At 33.7% G+C, this 19,666-nt stretch overlaps 2 protein-coding genes across 7 annotated transcripts in view; one reads left to right on the top strand and one right to left on the bottom strand.

Annotated features, from left to right (window-relative positions):
• Window positions 1–15,267, bottom strand: part of LOC105283950 (CCR4-NOT transcription complex subunit 10) — a 34,256-nt gene extending 18,989 nt beyond the window's left edge. For 3 of the 6 annotated variants that reach the window (XM_026974504.1, XM_026974506.1, XM_026974505.1), the window contains exons 1-2: window positions 14,514–15,267; window positions 1,058–1,383 (exon numbers count right to left, since the gene is read on the bottom strand). In XM_026974504.1, the coding sequence (XP_026830305.1) occupies window positions 1,058–1,383; window positions 14,514–14,922 (735 nt within the window). In that variant the 5' untranslated portion in view covers window positions 14,923–15,267. The remainder of the gene's footprint in view (window positions 1–1,057; window positions 1,384–14,513) is intronic. The other 3 variants (XM_011347100.3, XM_026974508.1, XR_003407352.1) reach the window with 2 other exon arrangements.
• A 145-nt stretch (window positions 15,268–15,412) lies between these two features.
• On the top strand, window positions 15,413–19,666 carry LOC105283948 (exonuclease 1). Its single transcript, XM_026974510.1, is given in 10 exon segments — window positions 15,413–15,726; window positions 15,814–15,933; window positions 16,095–16,356; window positions 16,510–16,725; window positions 16,878–17,162; window positions 17,586–17,943; window positions 17,946–18,472; window positions 18,474–18,611; window positions 18,812–18,900; window positions 19,037–19,666. Coding segments are annotated over 10 exon segments (2,175 nt in total). The 5' UTR covers window positions 15,413–15,565; the 3' UTR covers window positions 19,056–19,666.

The raw sequence follows: 19,666 nt of genomic DNA, 5'->3' as shown, positions 1-19,666 counted from the left end.
AACAGGGCTCGTATGGAACTCGTAAGGCGATAATTGTTTTTTTCATAGTGGATCGTCATAGTGCGTTGCAGGCCCTTTCTAACAATAGTCTTTCAACGTATAAGAATCCTTACATTTTGCGTACGCGCTGTTTGCATGTTGATTTGCAAACCAGGCTTTACTTTAAGATAGTGTATGTTTGGATTCCTTCACACCGGTGTATAACAAGAAATGAGGTAGCGGACATATTAGCCAAAAAGGGAGCCAGTAGCGTTGCTACGGAAAGGATAGATGTCCCGATTTTTTACTGTCATGAGAGTTTCGCTGAGGATGAGTGGAATAATACGCAAGATTTGGTAGTGGCTCAAAGCCGTTAAGTCGTTAAGGGGCGAAGTTATTTTCAAAATTACTATAAGAGAAGCAGGAAAAAACCGTGGTTTGATAAATTAAACAGAGAAAGATATTTTTGTTCTTGGGTAAATCGTTTGAGAGCGAACCACTATAATTTAAATGCGTCATTAGCTCGTAAGGGATATATTGTGTCTGCTCGGTGTGAATGTGGTTACGCGGTGAAGGACATTAATCACGTTGTGTGGCGATGTAACAGATACGATAGGGAAAGGGAGAGGGTATATGAGGAGTTGAGAAGGAATGACGTGTTTGGAGCGAAGGATATAACTGATTCTTAGAAAACAGGATATACGGAAGGTAGATATTATATATAACTTTGTTAAGAAAATTAACAGGATTATTTAATTATATTAGGTTTCAGGTATACGCTATATAACCCTAAGGTGAGTTGAAGGCGTTTCTTGTTCCAGTCGGAACATAATCTAAAAAAACCTAACTTTATCCATATTACATTTTACAGTCTGCGTTGGCGGGTAATGCAGGGGGAGAGGCAAACCTCTGCAACCCCGCCGAAAAAAATATAACTAAACTCCAGGGTCCTTCCCCTCTGAGGTAGACCTCAATTTTCGACCATAACCAATGCCAAAGCAAAACTGACTATTCTGTATATTTTTATAATAAATCTTAACATCATATCGCAATAAACAATTAAAGTAAAAAATATTACCGCTGGTGTGCCTAATGAAACTAACGTCTTCCACTCTTTTTTGCAGAGCTTTAACTGATGAGTCAGGAGATATACTCTTGCTTTACATTTTAAGAGTTTAATCTTGAAAGCATCTGCTAATGTATCAGAAACATCTTTCTTTTGTTCTTTCTGTTCCTTAATAGACTTCGTTATTCCTTCTTTATCGACTGATGGTATTTTAGAGCTGTCGAGAGATACAAACTGGCTTTCAACATACTCTATAATTGATAAAGCTGCGTCTGGTTGCTCTATTACTATATATAACTCGATAAGTAACAGACAAACTTTATGCGCCAGAGTCTCTTCTGCAATCAGAAAAAATGCAATCATTAACTTCTGTACAATGATCAATTTATCTTCTTAAAATATTCTCCTTCCCCTCTCCTGTCTCCCTCTCTCACATTTTATCCATTTGTTAGAATTTAAATTTATATAATTCCAGAAGAATAATAAACCAACGTATAAATAAAGTAAAACATACGATTGAACGTACAAGCAGTATAGCAGTATAGCAGAAAAGCAATATAGCAGTATAGTGACAAAAAATAATTTTAATGAAGTGTGAGAAACTCTGTAACAGGTTATTATATAGAAATACCATAAAATAGTTACTGATGGAATAGTTAATCTAAATCGGAATTTCTTGTAACAGAAATAATAATGAATGTCACTTACAAGTATGCAAAGTGATGCATCACGCCGCACAAGAGTGGCATTAGCGCATAGGTACGACGCAAGAGAGATTTAGGTGATTTCTAAATATATATACAGAGTGTTTTATTTTAATCGCCAGAGGCAAATATCTCGAAAAATATGAAAGATGCGGAAAAACGTTTCAACAAAAGTTGTTTGGTTCGAAGGGAGACATAAAATAATGTCATTGGTTTGACCTTGAGTAAACGTGCCAAGATCATATGGAGTCCAACTTTGTTTTTTTAAATGGAACCCCTTATTTTTCATTGCATATTCTTGTAGCTCGAGAGCTTTTTAAAACACTATAATTAAATATTTTTTCATAAAGTACTTTTCGAGTTACAAGGCTTGAAAGTTATAATTCCGCCGGCATTAGCATTACCCATGATTGATCCGGCCAGTGAAGGCAAGACCCACGATTGATCTGGCCAGTGAAGGCAAGACCGATTGACTCCGTAGGGTCACGTAGAAGTCACATTAAGTATATATTTTTGTCCAAACAAAACTCTTCTATGCGCCAGTATATAAATAGAACGAATTAGAAATGAAGCGACCAAACTGGTAAGAAATTTCTTTATTCACAAACTACATTCCGACCATGCGGGTTGTGGTCCTTATCAAGTGACGATGTTACAAACTAAAAATAATAGTAGATGTTAAACAATAAACTTACATACAAAAGTTCACGCAAATTTACTCACAATAACATAAGAACTGGACTTTACAATATGAACTCCTAGGAGAGAGGACGTGTTACAAAGCACGTATAGATCGAACAATTAGAAATGTTACAATAGCAAGTCCGCAAATACGAAGCAAACATCGATAAATAGAAGTCAAGGGTGAAAAACATTGTCAATGTCAGATAAGACTGTCATATACGGAGTTTAAATTTTTAGTATCATTCTGTAAATTAATTGGGTTGCCAAACAGTTTTATAAAAAACATTTCAGCAATTTGTCTCTTATGCCAGTGCTTTTCTTTGTACAACACAATCGGATTTGACCAATTAAAATCATGATTGCCAGAAAGACAATGTTCAGTCACTACGGAATAGTTTTTCGAACTTCCATTAATGTTGCGTCTATGCTCACCAATTCTAGTTTCAAGCCGTCTTTTAGTTTGTCCTATATACATTGCATTACAATCATTACAGTTAATACGATACTAACAAGGGAACATCGGCAACTGTGAAATTAAAAAAAATCTGAAACTTTGCATAAATATAGAGTAGATGGGCCTAATAAGGAAACAATTTTCTGTTGGGGCTGATATTCACTTTTAGGGGTGGAAACACGTATAATTTATTATCGCTCTATTTCGAGCAATGTTTATTTTCGCGATATTCATATCGCGCTGTGCCATTCTATTATTACAGATGATAATTTATTTTTTGCCTATTTGTGTTTTTGCTGTGTACGTTAACTATTATTATGTATAAAATGAATAAAACAATATGAAACAATTCTTTAGTTATTTAATTAGATTTATTACGAATACTCGTTTCTTCGTTATCTCCTACTGTGGAAAATCATAATGAAAAGAAGAGAGACTGTTGCCAAGTAACCAAGTAGCCAAGTAACGAGCCGATAAGATTGGTGCGGACAGCATACGTATTGTAACGCCGAAAATGAACGACGTTCGCGACCGCGTGACTAGCCCACGTTCCGCCGTGGACGTGGGGAGTCACGGGTGATTAGAGGTCGAGTTGGATGGTCAGCGAGAACCAATCCACGGTAAAATGCGGACTGAAATATTGGGCGCCAGGTGCGCGAGCGCACCACTCAAAAGTACACAAGAACCAGATTCCGTACCGTAGCTTGATTATTTCGTGACCTCAGGGCAGAGGTCGGATAATATGAGAGTCTGGAAAGGGGCGAGTCAGTAACAAGTCATAAAATCAACAAGTAATATATTTGGTAAAAAACGTAACAAATATGTAGAGATCCACATACGAGGATCAACGCAAGACAAGCACGATAATCGCAAAATCAACAAAATAATAATACGGGATGTAGCCACGCGGGAGGCCGTTTATATCGCGGTAATTATTACGTACGCGACTCCGATTTTGGAGACACGAGCGCGTCGGCGTCGAGATCTCGCGGATCGGTCGCGACGCTAAATCCCGAACGATATCGACAGAATGAACAATACCCGGAAAGCACACCCGAAACGCAATCGCGGTACGGAAAACGATAACTTGCACGATACGCGAGCGGTACTTCACGCAACGATACAAGAGCGCTATTCCACGCAAGCGATACGAAAACGATACTGGAGCGTTACTCCACGCAAACGATAATTACCGCAAACTTACCGGGACCGAAAGGACGAAACGCTATTACCGCGTTACCGTAACCGACATGACCTTCCGAAGCACGGTCGTACTCAAGACCCGGAAACGAAATGAAACGAACATTTCATACGATACTGAACATTACGCCATACAAGGCACGCGATACAATATAACACGATACAAAACGACTGGAGCCGGCGAATTCCGAGAGGGAGGATATAATCACTCCGGTGCGCAACACCTTGCGGTGGCTCGGTACATCCGGGAGTGTACGGGATTATACTATTTTCGCGAGACGCTTTCCGAAGCCGACGGGCCTCGATAACACGCCTCCGACAGGTTATCTCGATATGTTAATTACACCCATATTAAGCTAGACCCCCCACCAACCCCAAAACAATTCGGACCTATCAGAAAATTTAGTGCTAATTATGTGCTAATTAGTTGCTCTATTCCCGATTTTGTTGCTCGAACCGTTTTGCAGGAAATTGCAATCAAAATGGGGGAGTCCAGCTTAATGTTAAGCTGGACCCCCCCCCATACTGAAAATCTATATAGAGTGCCGAAATCGAAAAAACAACTACACTGGAATTTGTTGCTCTAAGATAGTATACATTAATTATAAAAATATAATGTTGTTAACCATGTACTGACATCCATGACCAAGTACAACGCAGCGCGCAATATCATTCTCGACCAAACACGTTGCAAAAAGGTATTGCTCACACTTACTCACTTACTAAGTTTTAAATACCCAAATATACAACCGTAACACCATAGTTATTTATTATTAAACAAAAATCGGGCAGTCACAGACTAAGGAGTTTTCCATGACACACATTACTTAAATAATTTGTTGCTCGCATGATTTTGGTCTTAAACTGTTGTCTGTATCACGGGCTATCGCAAAATACCAAAAACTGAATTTGTTGCTAACCGCAAAGTGAAAAAATACTCGCCTACGTGGTCGCGGACGGGCACGCGCTATTCTTACCTTCAAGATGCTGTAAATTGTTTAAAGAATTAGTTGCTCGCAAGATTTTGGTCTCAAATTGTTCCTCGCATCAAGGGCTATCGAAATATATCCATAACTGAATTTGTTGCTAACTGCAAAGCGATAAAATAACCGCCTATATGGTCGCGAACGGTCACGCGTTACACTTAAACTTCAAGATTGTGTACATTGTTTAAAGAATTAGTTGCTCGAATGATTTTGGTCTTAAATTGCTCCAGAAAGTTTAGAAAAAATACAATTTTGCAGTAAATTGTTTAAACAAACTGATTTTGCAAATCTAACTTGATATTCGTAATCAGCAATGTCAAAAACACAAAATAGTATGAATTCTACCGGATTGAAGTTCCAGAAGCGAGTAATAACAGAAAAACTGATTTTTGAAATTTTTGGCGGCCATCTTGGATCTACCATCTTTGAAGTTACAAATTACGTTGAAACATGATCTACGGTAATGAGCTCAACAATTGGTAACGTTTCAAGTGTCAGAAACCTCGATATTTCGAACTTTATTAGATTACAAGAAATCAGTATTTTTCGAAAATTTCCTCATATAAACGTCATTTTAGGACAATCACTCGACTTTTCGAAAAACAAAAAAATTCGTCGTTAAAGTTCAACTATTTTATGCACCGATAGTTGAATTTAGAAGTGGATTCCAACCCTTTTTCTGTACAAGAATAAACATTTAGAAAAAAAGTCTTCAAGTTTTTGGTGTGTTTTTATTTTTAACACGCCATATTTTTTTTCTAAGGCACGGAGGCTCAATTTTGATCTCGGAATTTGAAAGAGCATACCCAAAAATAGTAAGAATCATTGTTTTGGTAAAAATATGCTTCGTGATTCTTTCCGAGAATGAGGCTGGAAAATGAGCAAAGAATTCGAGCTTGTTGGGCGTTAATGGGTTAAAAGAAGAGATTTTAAATCATGGTAGAGTTGAATTTGGGGAAATAGATAATGAGGCATCCATTTTTTCAATAAAAGATATGTGTATCAATTGTTTAAAGAATAAACCTATTTTTAAACAAATTCTTACTGAACATGTATTTTCGCATACCAAACGATGTTATGATTTTGTTGGATACTGATGCATTGTTTTCCTCCTCCGCCATTTCTTTTGAAGAAAAGTTGAAAAAATTTTTTGTGTGAACAATTTTGTTCACTAATAAGTGAAATAAATAATAAATAAGGAAATATCCAAGTGTCAAAATCGATTCAACTATATGCGATATTATTGAACTATGATTACAAATTGAATCAATTGTTGTGGGAGAGAATATTGAGATCCATAAAGAAATATGTGTCATATCATTTTGTCACCGATATCACTAGTGAGGAATTCTTTGCATTCAGTTTATAGAGGACTTACATTTGAACATAATGCAGAACGTAATGTGGGGATCATTGAATATCTGTTGACGGTTCTGAGTGAGAATTGGATGATTTTTATGAACTTAAAAAAATGACTTTGAAAAACTTGAAATGCATAAAATTGAAGACTCTGAAAAATATTGGAATTTTGCAGAAAGGTAGAAAGTATCTAATTGTAAGTCTGGCAAATTTTGATATACAAAAATAACGCAAATACCTGCTTCAGGTAAAATTTTTAGTTGTTCGTTGCGACAATATCTCTCTCGATAATAACACCGTGGAACACGGGTCTTCTAACCAGAGATCTGTTTGATGATTTTTATTAATTCGAGTACGCTGAATTTAATAGTGAAAAAATGTAGATTGAAGTAAAATTGCAGAGCAATTGAGACATGCAATCTGGCAGAGATATTTTTGATATCTCCAGAACTAAGTAGTAAGGCTGCGTTCCAATATTGACTGCCAGTACTGAAACTCTATAGTTTATGTCACGTACATTATAGCTTTTCAGCGCTGGCAGTAAATTTGGAATACAGCCTAAGTATCCAAACTCTGTTTTCTTTTCAGGTGTGAAAAATTGAGGTTTTTAGTTTTAAAATAGTATGATGCACAACCTTCTAATGTTACAAGAATTATATTAACTTGAAACATGTTCTAAACGGCTATGTTCATAACTTTGATCCAACTTTTTAACAACTTCCCGCGACTTTTAAGAGATGTGGTTTTCACCATTGAATTCAGAATACTCGAATTAATAAAAATCAGCAAACAAATCTTTGATTGGAAAATCAAGTTTTCACTTTAGTGTAATAAAATCGTTGAGCTTTATTACAGATTAAAGCTTCAAAATGAAAATATAACGGATAAATATTTAAAAAAAGAAAAAGATTTTAAAGTGTTAAGTTTTCCGTTACTACTACTTAAAATGCAATATCTATGTATGTTTAAGTTGTCATTGTAAAACTAATTTGAACTAAATAAATGCTGTATCTTTGTATCTCGATCGAGCTGGCAAATTTATTATTATCTTCTCTGCACAACTGTGTTTCGACCAGAATTTTTGATCCTTTTAAGTGTATGTCTTACAAAACGTTCTACGTATAACAATTGTGGCAATATGTCGTATTCAATAGACTAGAAATGGATAACAATTATTGTAGAGGATGTTTTTAACAATTTTAAGATTCGAAGCATAGAACCTCACGTCAGAGAGGAACTCTATCGACTAAACTTGTTATTACGCTAACTTTATGTTTATAAGGATGATTTAAAAAATAATTTATATAGTGGCCAGAAAATGTTGGCTTACGGTACCAATTAGTTATTAATGTTTCCCTAAATTAGCTATTAATTATCCCTAAAAACTATCGTGTCTAAAAAGTTTAAGAAGTTATTAGTTTCGATTTCAAACGTGAATTTTAGCCTAGGATGGTAGTTATTTAAAACCTTAAGTACGTCATCAATTTTGTCATTAGGAAGGATGGCAAAAATGTCATCAACATATCTATAAAATATGGGTACACTAAATTCAAGTGCATCAATACGTTGCGTTTCAAGATCGTCAAGTACTGTGTCGGCTAAAATCGGTGACAAAAGGGAACCCATGGGGTTGCCAAAACTCTGATCATAAACTTGTCCATTAAAAATGAAAAAACTAGTCAAGCTTAATACCAAATCAATGGCATATAAAAACGGCATATAAAAATTGATCTAAATTAAATTTAATAACAATAATTCTTAAAATTTTTGACCGAACTGGTAATTTTATTTGGTAATTATGTACTTTAACGGACCCAGCCCCGATGACCTTGACCTTGACATATGTTGTCAAGGTCACCCTCCTGAGTGACCTTGAAGAAGTTTTAGCCGTCGCTCGTTGTTTGTTAAAAAGTTATAAACAAAGAAAGTTTAATGATTTCGCACGAATTTTTAGCTGTCCACGTGAAGCAAGGACTTGAGTTTGACATATATTACAAACGTCACCTTCCTGAATAACCCGCACTAGGTTTCGCCCTTCGCTCGTTGTTTATAAAAAAGTTATTAACAAAAGAAATTTCGAAAATATAGTAGTTATTTTGAAAGAATATTGAATATTGAAAGATATAAACGACGAATATGTATATGAACGAAGAAAGGAAAGTCATTTAAAGCAGTGAATTGTTAATATATAGAATAGTTTCTTTTAATATAAGTACAAAGTATTCTTCACTTTAACCAAAAGCACAAACAGTTAAATACAAAGTATTCTCTGCTGTAACTTAACCTAACCTAACCTAACCTGGTTAGGTAATATTTTCCGAAACTGGAGCCCCGGACACATACGCTCGTTTTCAGCCCGTTTCGCGGGAGGGCGGGGGGAAGGGCTTTGCCCCCCCCCCGCCAGGGCCAGTGTAACAGATTTCACCGTGCAGATTTTGATCACCTGGTACACGCCACGGATTCCAGCGGGGGGAGGCGCAAAGCCCCTTTCCCCCGCCCTCCCGCGAAGCGGGCTGAAAACGAGCGTATGTGTCCGGGGCTCCAGTTTCGGAAAATATAACCTAACCCAAACCTATTTCTGATTTAAAGCTAAAATTCCATCAAATATACTCTTTCGTAAACGTATCTGGTATCGTAAAATTATGCTTTATTCATTAAACATTTTTGTTAATAACTTTTTAATAAACAACGAGCGAAGGGTGAAACCTAGTGCGGGTTATTCGGAAAGGTGACTTTTGTAATATATGTCAAACTCAAGTCCTTGCTTCGCGTGGACAGCTGAAAATTCGTGCGAAATCATTAAACTTTCTTTGTTTATAACTTTTTAACAAACAACGAGCGACGGCTAAAACCTCTTCAAGGTCACTCAGGAGGGTGACCTTGACAACATATGTCAAGGTCAAGGTCATCGGGGCTGGGTCCGTTAAAGTACATAATTACCTTTTATTTTGATGGTAACCTCACAACGTTTCACAAAAGGGAGATCGTGGAGATGCTGTTTATTAAGAAACATTCTGACGCGATAAATATGCAAAAGGATACCGAAAATCTGCCGGGTGTCTACGACTCTGTTCTGAAGAGCATTTGAAGAATTGTTTTGCTTGATTACTGTCAGTAGTGATTAGACCGTGAACGTATTATGTCCTACGTTTACCGTACTTATCACAATACTGTATCGGTTATTTTCAACCAATAAGTTTACCTTTCAATTGTTTTATTTTAGTTTATTTATTTAGTTTCTCTTGTATTGTACAATGTATCTTTTGTTTATTTGATTTGTAGAAAATGACTGATTATGTTACTCACTTGAGAAGGACCTAAATTTGAGGGCAAAACGTTGTGAGGTTACCATCAAAATAAAATTGCCAGTTCGGTCAAAAATTTTAAGAATTATTGTTGCATTTCAATTCCTGGCGAACCAAGACTTTAATTGGATAAATTTAATAACATTCTTAATTATATGCCATCTTTTTTCGATACCTTTCATTACCAATTCCTTCGAGATATTTGTAAATAATGACGTAACATCAAAAGACACTAGTGATTCATCGCGATCAATTTTGACGTTATGGATGTTTTTTAAAGAGAGGATTATTAAGATAAGTTAAAGAACGAGCATTAATCAGGAGTAATTTATGAAATTGATTGTTCTAATTCTTCTTGTGATGCTAGCTACATAGGCCAGACGGAGGAGACATTTGGAAACAAGATTAGGTGAGAACAGGGCTGCCATTAGGAAACATAGTAGCAATCATTCTGTTGTTAGCAAACATCGCACTAATCATGAATTTGACTGGTTCAACCCTAAAATTTTACATTTTGAAAACATTAATAGAAAAAGAAAAATAGTTGAAATGTTTTTTATTACGAAAAATAGTAATTCTATTAACCTGCGAAAAGACACTGACAACCTACCGCTTGTTTACGATAAGATTGTGAGAATCACATGAAAACATACTGCTTGTCCTACCAAGAGTTGCTTGTTAGTCACCTTATCATACTGATCTGTTTCCCAGAAGTCTTAAAAACTTTTTATTATACATTGTTACTCTTAATCAAATAATTCAATTATAAATGTCATAAATTCTTCGATTCAATTATCCTGTCAGCTTCAAAACATGTAAGAGTTTATTGATCATTCTTACGTTTTTGTATTTTTTATTTTTCTTCTTAATTTTGTATTGATTTCTAGTCTATTAAATACGACATATTGCTGCCACAATTGTTATATACGTAGAACGTTTTGTAAGACATACACTTGAAAAAGACCAAAATTGTGTCGAAGCGTTATGCAGAGAAGATAATGACAACTGTGCTAGCTTGGTCAAGAGATACAGCATTTATTTATTTATCCAAATACTGGCGAAGAAAAAGAATTATATAGTCTAAACTAGTTTATATTCTTATTGCTTTTGTTTTATTTTTATGTTTCGTATTTTGTAAAAAAACCTTTAAGTTATTTTTTAAAGAGTGTTATTAAAGAAGTTTATAAAAAATTAAAAGCACACATTTTTTATGTACAAAATAACTTGATATATAATTTTAATATTTTATATATCTTTTTTAAATCTCTCTTCTATTATTTTTTCATAATTATCATTAACTGTTGGTATAGTTAATTTGAACTACTCTTCACAAGCATTTGCGATGTTGCAATTGGATCGCTGACATTTATTAATAAATTCGCACACAGGATCAAAAATCAATATGTAATTTTGAAGTGTTGTTTCACAATTTTTACTAAATAATATTTCCTAATATATTAAATACTCAGTCAGTATACAATATATATTTGTATCAAATTCTATTGAACTGTATACTTGTTAGTCAACATGTTTGAAAATTCGTTTTGTAAATAAAATTGGGAGCGTAAAGATATTAAGATATGTTTTGTATTAACATATATACACATATATCCAATAAAAACCATTATAATTACAATTGTATTGCATTCGTAATTAATGCAATTATCTAATATCAACTTTTAGAAAAAGGACTTTTCTGACATGTGTAGATGCCTGTTATGCCTTTTTTTATCTTTTATGAAAAGATAATTCTTTAACCTGTAAATCAGTGCTCGGAACGATCTGAATATTCCGAGCAATTTTCGAATTCGACGCCTACTTTCCTCTCCTTACCGCGCGCCCCGTAACAGATGAGGGCCAGCGACCGCCGAGCGTTAGGAGTAGCAAATGAGTGGACCTTACTCCTGAGGACCCTGATTACGTAAATTCTGAAATTAAAAAGACTTTACAAAAAATAAAAATTTAGTATTAAAAATATAATTTTTCTAATATATTTAAAATTATTAGAAACAATTTATATATATACAGGGTGTCCCATTTTAAATGCCGCAGGCAAAAATCTCGAAAAATATGGGACATACGGAAAAATGTTTCGAACAAAAGTTGCATGGTTTGAAGGAGTCCACATGATGAAAATATGTACTTGACCTTGAGTGACCTTTTCAAGGCCAGGTCAATGTGATGGATATTTTCTTAAACGGGACCCCCCCTTTTTTATTGTATATTCTTGTAGCTTAGTTCGAGAGCTTTCCAAAACACTACCTACTTTTGGTTTTTGCCCAAGCAGTTCCCAAGATATGAAGCGTCAAAATTGACATACCGCCGGCATTCGCATTACCCGATGTAAACCGCGGGGAGGTTGCTCGGTCGGATTTGTACATCATAGTGGCCCTAAAAAGGGCCGATTTTGTGTATGGGGGTGTGGTAAGCAGTACTAGTACTAGTAACTTCAAATGGAATGCACAGTATTTACTAATAAGCAGAGCTCGGACTTCAGTGCCGCTATCCCCACTTCAGGCTCTCGAGCGCCGCGAGAGACGGTGCCTCAAACAATCAAAAAATGTTTCAATTTACGCAACGGTACCTCTCATCTGCTTAGGCCGCTCCACCGGCATAGTCGGCACTGTCTCTCGCGGCGCTCGAGAGCCTGAAGTGGGGATAGCGGCACTGAAGTCCGAGCTCTGCTTATTAGTAAATACTGTGCATTCCATTTGAAGTTACTAGTACTAGTACTGCTTACCACACCCCCATACACAAAATCGGCCCTTTTTAGGGCCACTATGAGTACAAATCCGACCGAGCAACCTCCCCGCGGTTTACATCGGGTAATGCGAATGCCGGCGGTATGTCAACTTTGACGCTTCATATCTTGGGAACTGCTTGGGCAAAAAACAAAAGTAGGTAGTATTTTGGAAAGCTCTCGAACTAAGCTACAAGAATATACAATAAAAAAGGGGGAGTCCCGTTTAAGAAAATATCCATCACATTGACCTGGCCTTGAAAAGGTCACTCAAGGTCAAGTACATATTTTCATCATGTGGCCTCCTTCAAACCATGCAACTTTTGTTCGAAACATTTTTCCGTATGTCCCATCTTTTTAGAGATTTTTGCCTGCGGCATTTAAAATGGGACACCCTGTATATATATTCTTTTTTTATTTCCACGTAACTTGAAAATGAATATATTTTATTTTTTATAATTTTATATATTTTTTTATTATTATTATTATACTATAGATTATATTAAATTAAATTATAACAATTAACATAATAAATAATAAATTAATTTAATCAATCTATTATAATTTAATATAATAAAAGAATATATATATGTATATAAATTGTTTCTAATAATTTTTAATATATTAGAAAAATTATATTTTTAATACTAAACTTTTATTTTTTGTAAAGTCTTTTTAATTTCAGAATTTACGTAATCAGGGTCCTCAGGAGTAAGGTCCACTCATTTGCCGCTCCTAACGCTCAGCGGCCGCGGACCCTCATCTGTTAGGGGGCGCGCGGTAAGGAGAAGAAAGTAGGCGTCGACTTCGAAAATCGCTCGAAATATTCAGATCGTTCCGAGCACTGCTGTAAATAAACAATTTAGTTACTGAGTTCTGCTGATGTGTGTGTATATATATACAGTATATATTTGATGAGTATAGATGCCAGATGAATGACTCGTTTGAAACGTTTAATTTTGTTTATTCTGGTAGTAGCAAATATCCGCAATGTCAGCAGAACTCAATAACTGAATTGTTTATTTACAGGTTAAAGAATTATCTTTTCATAAAATATATATAAATCATTTCAGTTTAATTATTTTTTATCTCATACGAGTTAATACGAGCGCATGCATTATGATGCATTATGATAATGTGATATCAAATAAAGCACTCCTCGAGTTAATTTAGGGGTGTTAAGGAGTCAATACTTTATTATATAGTATAATAATTTATCTTATATTCTATTAAGTAACACATATAATTGTTGATTATAATCAGAGTTGAGAAAGTTACTCTATAAAAAAAATAACTCGTTATAATTACTATACATTTTAAAAAGTGAATACAATATAGTTACAGTTATCACTACTTAAGAAGTAATATTTGCTACTTTTTCCGTTATTTTTTTAAGTAGTTTAATATGAGACCAAATTATACTTATAAATATAATAATATTTTGATTAAAATACTATTTTCTGTCATTTCATTGTTATTGTTATCATGAATATCGGATATCGCATGTCGAATGACGAAAATAACGTTAGTCCAGCAATATTGAAGATAGCAGTTCCTAGTTTTCACAATCCTCCTCATTCCCAACATTTATCTAAAAAGAGGTGTTGCAAACTTTTTGTAGCAGCATATGTACAGTTATAGACAAAAAACACGTGTGGTACTTTTTTTATGAATTTCGATTAGGAACCAAGATTAAAATGTAGTTTATTATTTTTATTTAATCTAAAAATAAATATTATTAATTTTAAATATTAAAAATTAATTTATTATTAAATATTATTAATTTTATTATAATAAATATTATTTCCTGTTGATGAATCCATAAAGTAACAATAAAATAAACAGTAATTTTTAAATTAGTTACTTACTACTCATAAAATGTAACGAAGTTATTATTACATTTACAGATAAAAGTAAATAATGCAATTGCTATAAGAGTTACTATAAAGAATAACTGTAACGTTACAAGGCACGAGTTATTTTTCAACTCTGATTATATTGTCCATTTTATATTAAAAATCATTATTATTACGTACCCATCGGCTCGATGAAGGCAAAAAATTTATTCATCACTCGAAGAGCAGTGTTATATTGCTTAGTATGATACAGCAGGACAGCTTGGTTGTACCTCATGATGCATTTCTCGACATCGTCAATAGCCTCACTAGAATCCATCGTTGATATTTGACCGCATATTGCATTCAAGCTCTTTTGCATCAATTCAGTTTTCTTCAGATCACTTTTATAATATTCCACAACAACTTTGTTATGCGTAACCTTCAGATCCATGGGCCGAAGACTCTCCAATTTATTTAAATATAACAAACATGATGCATAGGAGCCTTTTTGAAATTCCAACAATGCATTTTGAGCCAATTCACGTTCCTGCTCAGTTATCACAGACACCGCACTATCCTTACTTTGCGTTTCTGCACTCTCACTCATAATGATACAGTGATACGTAATAATTGCTTCACAACATACGTGTATGCGTGTATGATAATGGATTTTTAGTTATTTTATAATTACTTAATTTCTGATTTATTTATTTACATCTGTAAGCATTTTTGCTTCCTTCTGCTAGATTGTGTACACAAGTATATACACAATTTGTCCTATATTTATATTGTTGCAAGTAATACGAACTTAACAATTGTTTGATAAAAATAATAAATTTAATAAATCAAAACATAAACTTATGTTTGAATTTTGCTTCACTTCTTGCGCTTAACAAAATATAATCAAATACACGTTAGAGGTTATATGTCTATACAAACCTAAATACTACAACTGAATTCAGCTGCGTTTACTTGGATCTAAAGGCTGATTCAGACGCGTCAAGCGTCAAGCAGCGAGCAGGAACCAATCAGCAAGGCGATATTTTCTACGCCAGCCAGTGGCGGCAAGCGAGACGTTGATTGGTTACCGTGGTATTTCTTAACTAACTTCTGCCGCACGCCAAGCGAGGTTACGTTCTATGTGCACGAGTTGTTAGTAACTGTATAAATTAAGCCAAGATCTGGCGGCAATTGTAGAATAAGTTTTATTGTGTAGTTTGTTGTTGAATTAGACGAATTAATTAATAAAAATGGGTATTACCGGTTTGTTACCATTCTTGGAGAAGTCTTCTAAGAGAACGAATATCCAAGAATTTTCCGGTGGCACTGTCGCGATCGATTCTTACTGTTGGTTACACAAAGGTGTCTTTTCTTGCGCCGAGAAACTGATGATGGGACAAACGACGGATGCGTACGTGATTGTGTTACGTTACGTGCACTTTGATATTCTCCTTTAAAATGGTAAACAATGATCAATACTTTTTATCTTATGTTACAGGTACGTTTCGTACTGTATGAAATACATAAACATGCTTTTGCAATATAAAATAAAACCGATCTTGGTGTTTGATGGTCGACGATTGCCCGCTAAGGAACAGACGGAAATTAAAAGACGTGAGTAAGTAGGAAGAGACAAGTTCATATTTAAATACAAATTTACAAAATATTTAAATTGAAATTATCTCATAAAAATAAAAGATTATTTCGATCTCAAATTTTTTTTATCAATTTCTTGATTATTTATAAATAGTACATGTAAATAAATATATTATTTATTAGCTCGAGAAACATGAATCGTCGTAAAGCAATGGAATTGATACAAATGGGCCAAGTCGCAGAGGGAAAAAACTTATTGAAACGAGCCATAGACGTTACTCATGAAATTGCATTAGAATTAATTAAACGTTGTCAAAAAGAGAACGTTGATTGCATTGTGGCTCCTTACGAAGCGGATGCACAATTGGCGTACCTGAATATTATTGGTATAGCTGACGTTGTTATCACAGAAGACAGTGATTTGACATTATTTGGATGTAAAAGAGTTAGTATGTCTCACTACTCTAATATGTATTATAATCCCAAGTTTAATCTCGAATCAAAATTTTATTCATATAGATAAACAAACGTAATTTTAAGCATAATTGTTTTCATTATGCCAAATGCAATATTGAAAGTTTGTTTTATTTTGTTATAGATACTTTTTAAAATGGATTTTAATGGAAACGGAGTTTTAATCGAACAAGATCGATTACATTTAGCAATGAACGTGCACTCCGAACAATTTCACATGGATAAGTTCCGTCACATCTGTATTTTATCTGGTTGTGATTATCTTCCGTCCTTGCCTGGCATCGGCTTAAGGAAGGCACAAAAATTTATTGACAAAAACACGGATGACAACATACATAAGGTGAGTTGTTGCATGTTTATTTAAAACTTAATGACAATATAAAAATAGCTTGTTTTATATAATACATAATATACAATAACATGAAAAGTTATAATTTATACACGTGGTACTTCTGTCTTACTTTATTTTATATTTTATTTTATATTTTTAAGGCATTGACACGTTTAGGATCTGTACTCAACATGAAATCGTTAGTTGTGACAGCAGAGTACAGAGATGCATTCGTGTTAGCGGATATAACGTTTAAACATCAATTAGTATTTTGTCCGTTACAAAGGAAACAAGTACGATTGAATCCGCCCACAGCTGATATTACTGAAGATCAATTACAGTATGCTGGTACTGAATTAAATGCAGATATCGCTTTACAACTGGCCTTTGGTAATTGTGATCCATGTACTCTAAAAATGGTTCATAATTTCGATCCAGACAAAATTGTAAGTAGGCATCTATGAAAATAATACAATTAAATATATACAAGATGTTCGGAAAAATCGGGGCCATTTAATTTATTTAATAAGGTCAAGTAAGTGAAAAAATTCATATAAATTATGTCCAAAAATGATTTGTTAGAGTTTGGAGTTTTAAGTGTTCGAAAAATCGTCAACAAAATTGTTCTTATATTTTTTAACATAAGTTTATATGAACATGTTTTTGCCTGACTTCATTAATACACTATACAAATTTAGCTCTTGTCTTTTCAGACATCTTGTGTGTATAATACATAACAAATACATGTAAAATATACAATATTGTTATATTGCACATACAAATATAAAAATATAAAATACGTATTATATCATATAATATTATTAAAAAATACGTCAAAAAGATTTAGAATATTTTACTATACATTATAGGAACGTAAAAGGAAGTGTAATGCTGAAATAGAACAAACATCTATTATTCACACTAGCATTTGGTCCGACAAGTATAAATTAAAAACAGACAATCATAGATATGAGAATACATTAAACTCATCAATCAAAGCTAGAAAAGAGTTATGTATACGAAGAGATTCTCTAAAAAATGAGAACATTTCTTTAAAATATACTAGTCCAACTATACAATGCGACAGATTTTCAGAATATCAAGATTTAGGAAAAAACGCTATTTTGGATATGTATAATTCAAATCAAAATACAAAACTAATTCTCAGCCCCGAAAAACGATCGAAGGAATATTTAACAGAAAATAATGTATCACCAGAATTATTAAAACAAAAAATCCATTCGTGAAAAGAGTATCCGATCTCACAACCTCGCCGAGTATTTTGTCTCAAGAAAATTGCCGGAAAAGAGGAAGAAACTTAATGCGCGTAAGGCGAACTATCATAGACGAAAACATTATCGTGGAAAGCAAATATTTTTCGAAACATGATAACGAGAAGAGCGATGCACTAAAGTCAGAAAACAACGTTAAAGATTTCAATTTAAAACGTACAAAACGTAATGAGAATTCAACAATGGACGTCTGTGATGCAAGCATGAAACGACAAAAAACATTACAAGATCTGAAAGTATTTTCTGAAATAGAAAATGTCAATGCAAACTTAACGTCAAGAGGCATTGACGATACACCTCCATCGAATCTGAACAAATGTCTGACCAACTCTTATGAAAATATTTCAGAAAGGACGTATTCCAGTAACAGGATAACCGAAATATCGCCAACGCGACATTTCACAACTGTTAATGATAATTGCATTTCTGATAATTTATTGGTATCAAGCTCCGATGTAGAAAACCATGCCTGATTTAGCCAATTACGAAAATACCAGCAGTTTACGAGATGATTTATCGAAATGGTCAAATACAAAAGGTTCTCCATCCTTGCATAAAAAAACATTAAAGAAGAAAAGTTCAATGAATTCGGTAAGTGCGGATGTACAATCAAATACTTAATGTTTTTGTCCGATTTCGGCTAATAACTTTTCACACATAGCTGAAATTACACTGAATATCTGTGTTTTCTACGTTGATTGGCCCTGGCTAGAAAATATATTAATCGATGGAAATATATAATCTTTAATTAATTTCTAATACGTGTAAAACGTCTTTGCTTTAGATTTCGCCTGCCAATTCAGTAACAGAAAGAACAATTGCGTCAAAGTAAACAATTAACATCAGTTCCCAGACAACAAAGCTTATTAAGCATGTATGGATTTCACAAAAGGTATTATTAATACAATAGAAACAAGTATGTGAGAGAGAGAGAGAGAGAGAGAGAGAAAGAAAGAGAGAGAGATCAATCTTGTGTACATTACATATAATCTTAAAAGTTTCATATAAATTTGTAATTTTCTTTGCAGATCGAGTCTTAAACATTAACTTTAAGGAGCTCCAATATTTTGATTTTTTGTAATTATGTAAGTCAGATAGCATTTTTCTATAATAATATTGAATAAAGATTGTTTTTATAGTCTACAAAATATTGAAAGTAAAACGCAAAAAGCAGGTAAAAGCTTTTATAAAAAGTAAAACTGTGATTCTTATTGTTACTACCAGCGCGTAATCAACATTTATTTAGAATGAGCGTTACGATTGTAAAAAGACACCTGAGTTCTATATCTCTGTATAATTCACTGCCATATACGCATATAAACATCGACTGATTGTGAGCATTAAAACTGTTTTCCGTCTTACTACTGCCACGTATTAATATTTCAATTTTAGGAGTGTACGTTATGTTCCGTTGAATGATCTTATGTGACTCGTTAAGTAGAATTATCTCATCGAAATTTATCTTGAATTTATGATCTCAAACTATTATTATTATACTATTATTATATTATTTTTGAAAATGAGGTTCAGAGAACTTTGTAGCAAATTGAATGTAAAATCTACATATCATCAAGAAAAACAAAATAAGACTACAACTTTTTGTTGGCGATTACATAAATTATACATATTAATTAATGAAGTATATTTTGAAATTCTCA

This window comes from Ooceraea biroi, chromosome 13 (assembly GCF_003672135.1).
Source record: "Ooceraea biroi isolate clonal line C1 chromosome 13, Obir_v5.4, whole genome shotgun sequence".
Taxonomy (NCBI): Eukaryota; Metazoa; Arthropoda; class Insecta; order Hymenoptera; family Formicidae; genus Ooceraea; species Ooceraea biroi.
Note: the sequence above shows the minus strand (reverse complement) of the source record. Positions and strands in the feature narration are given on the sequence as shown.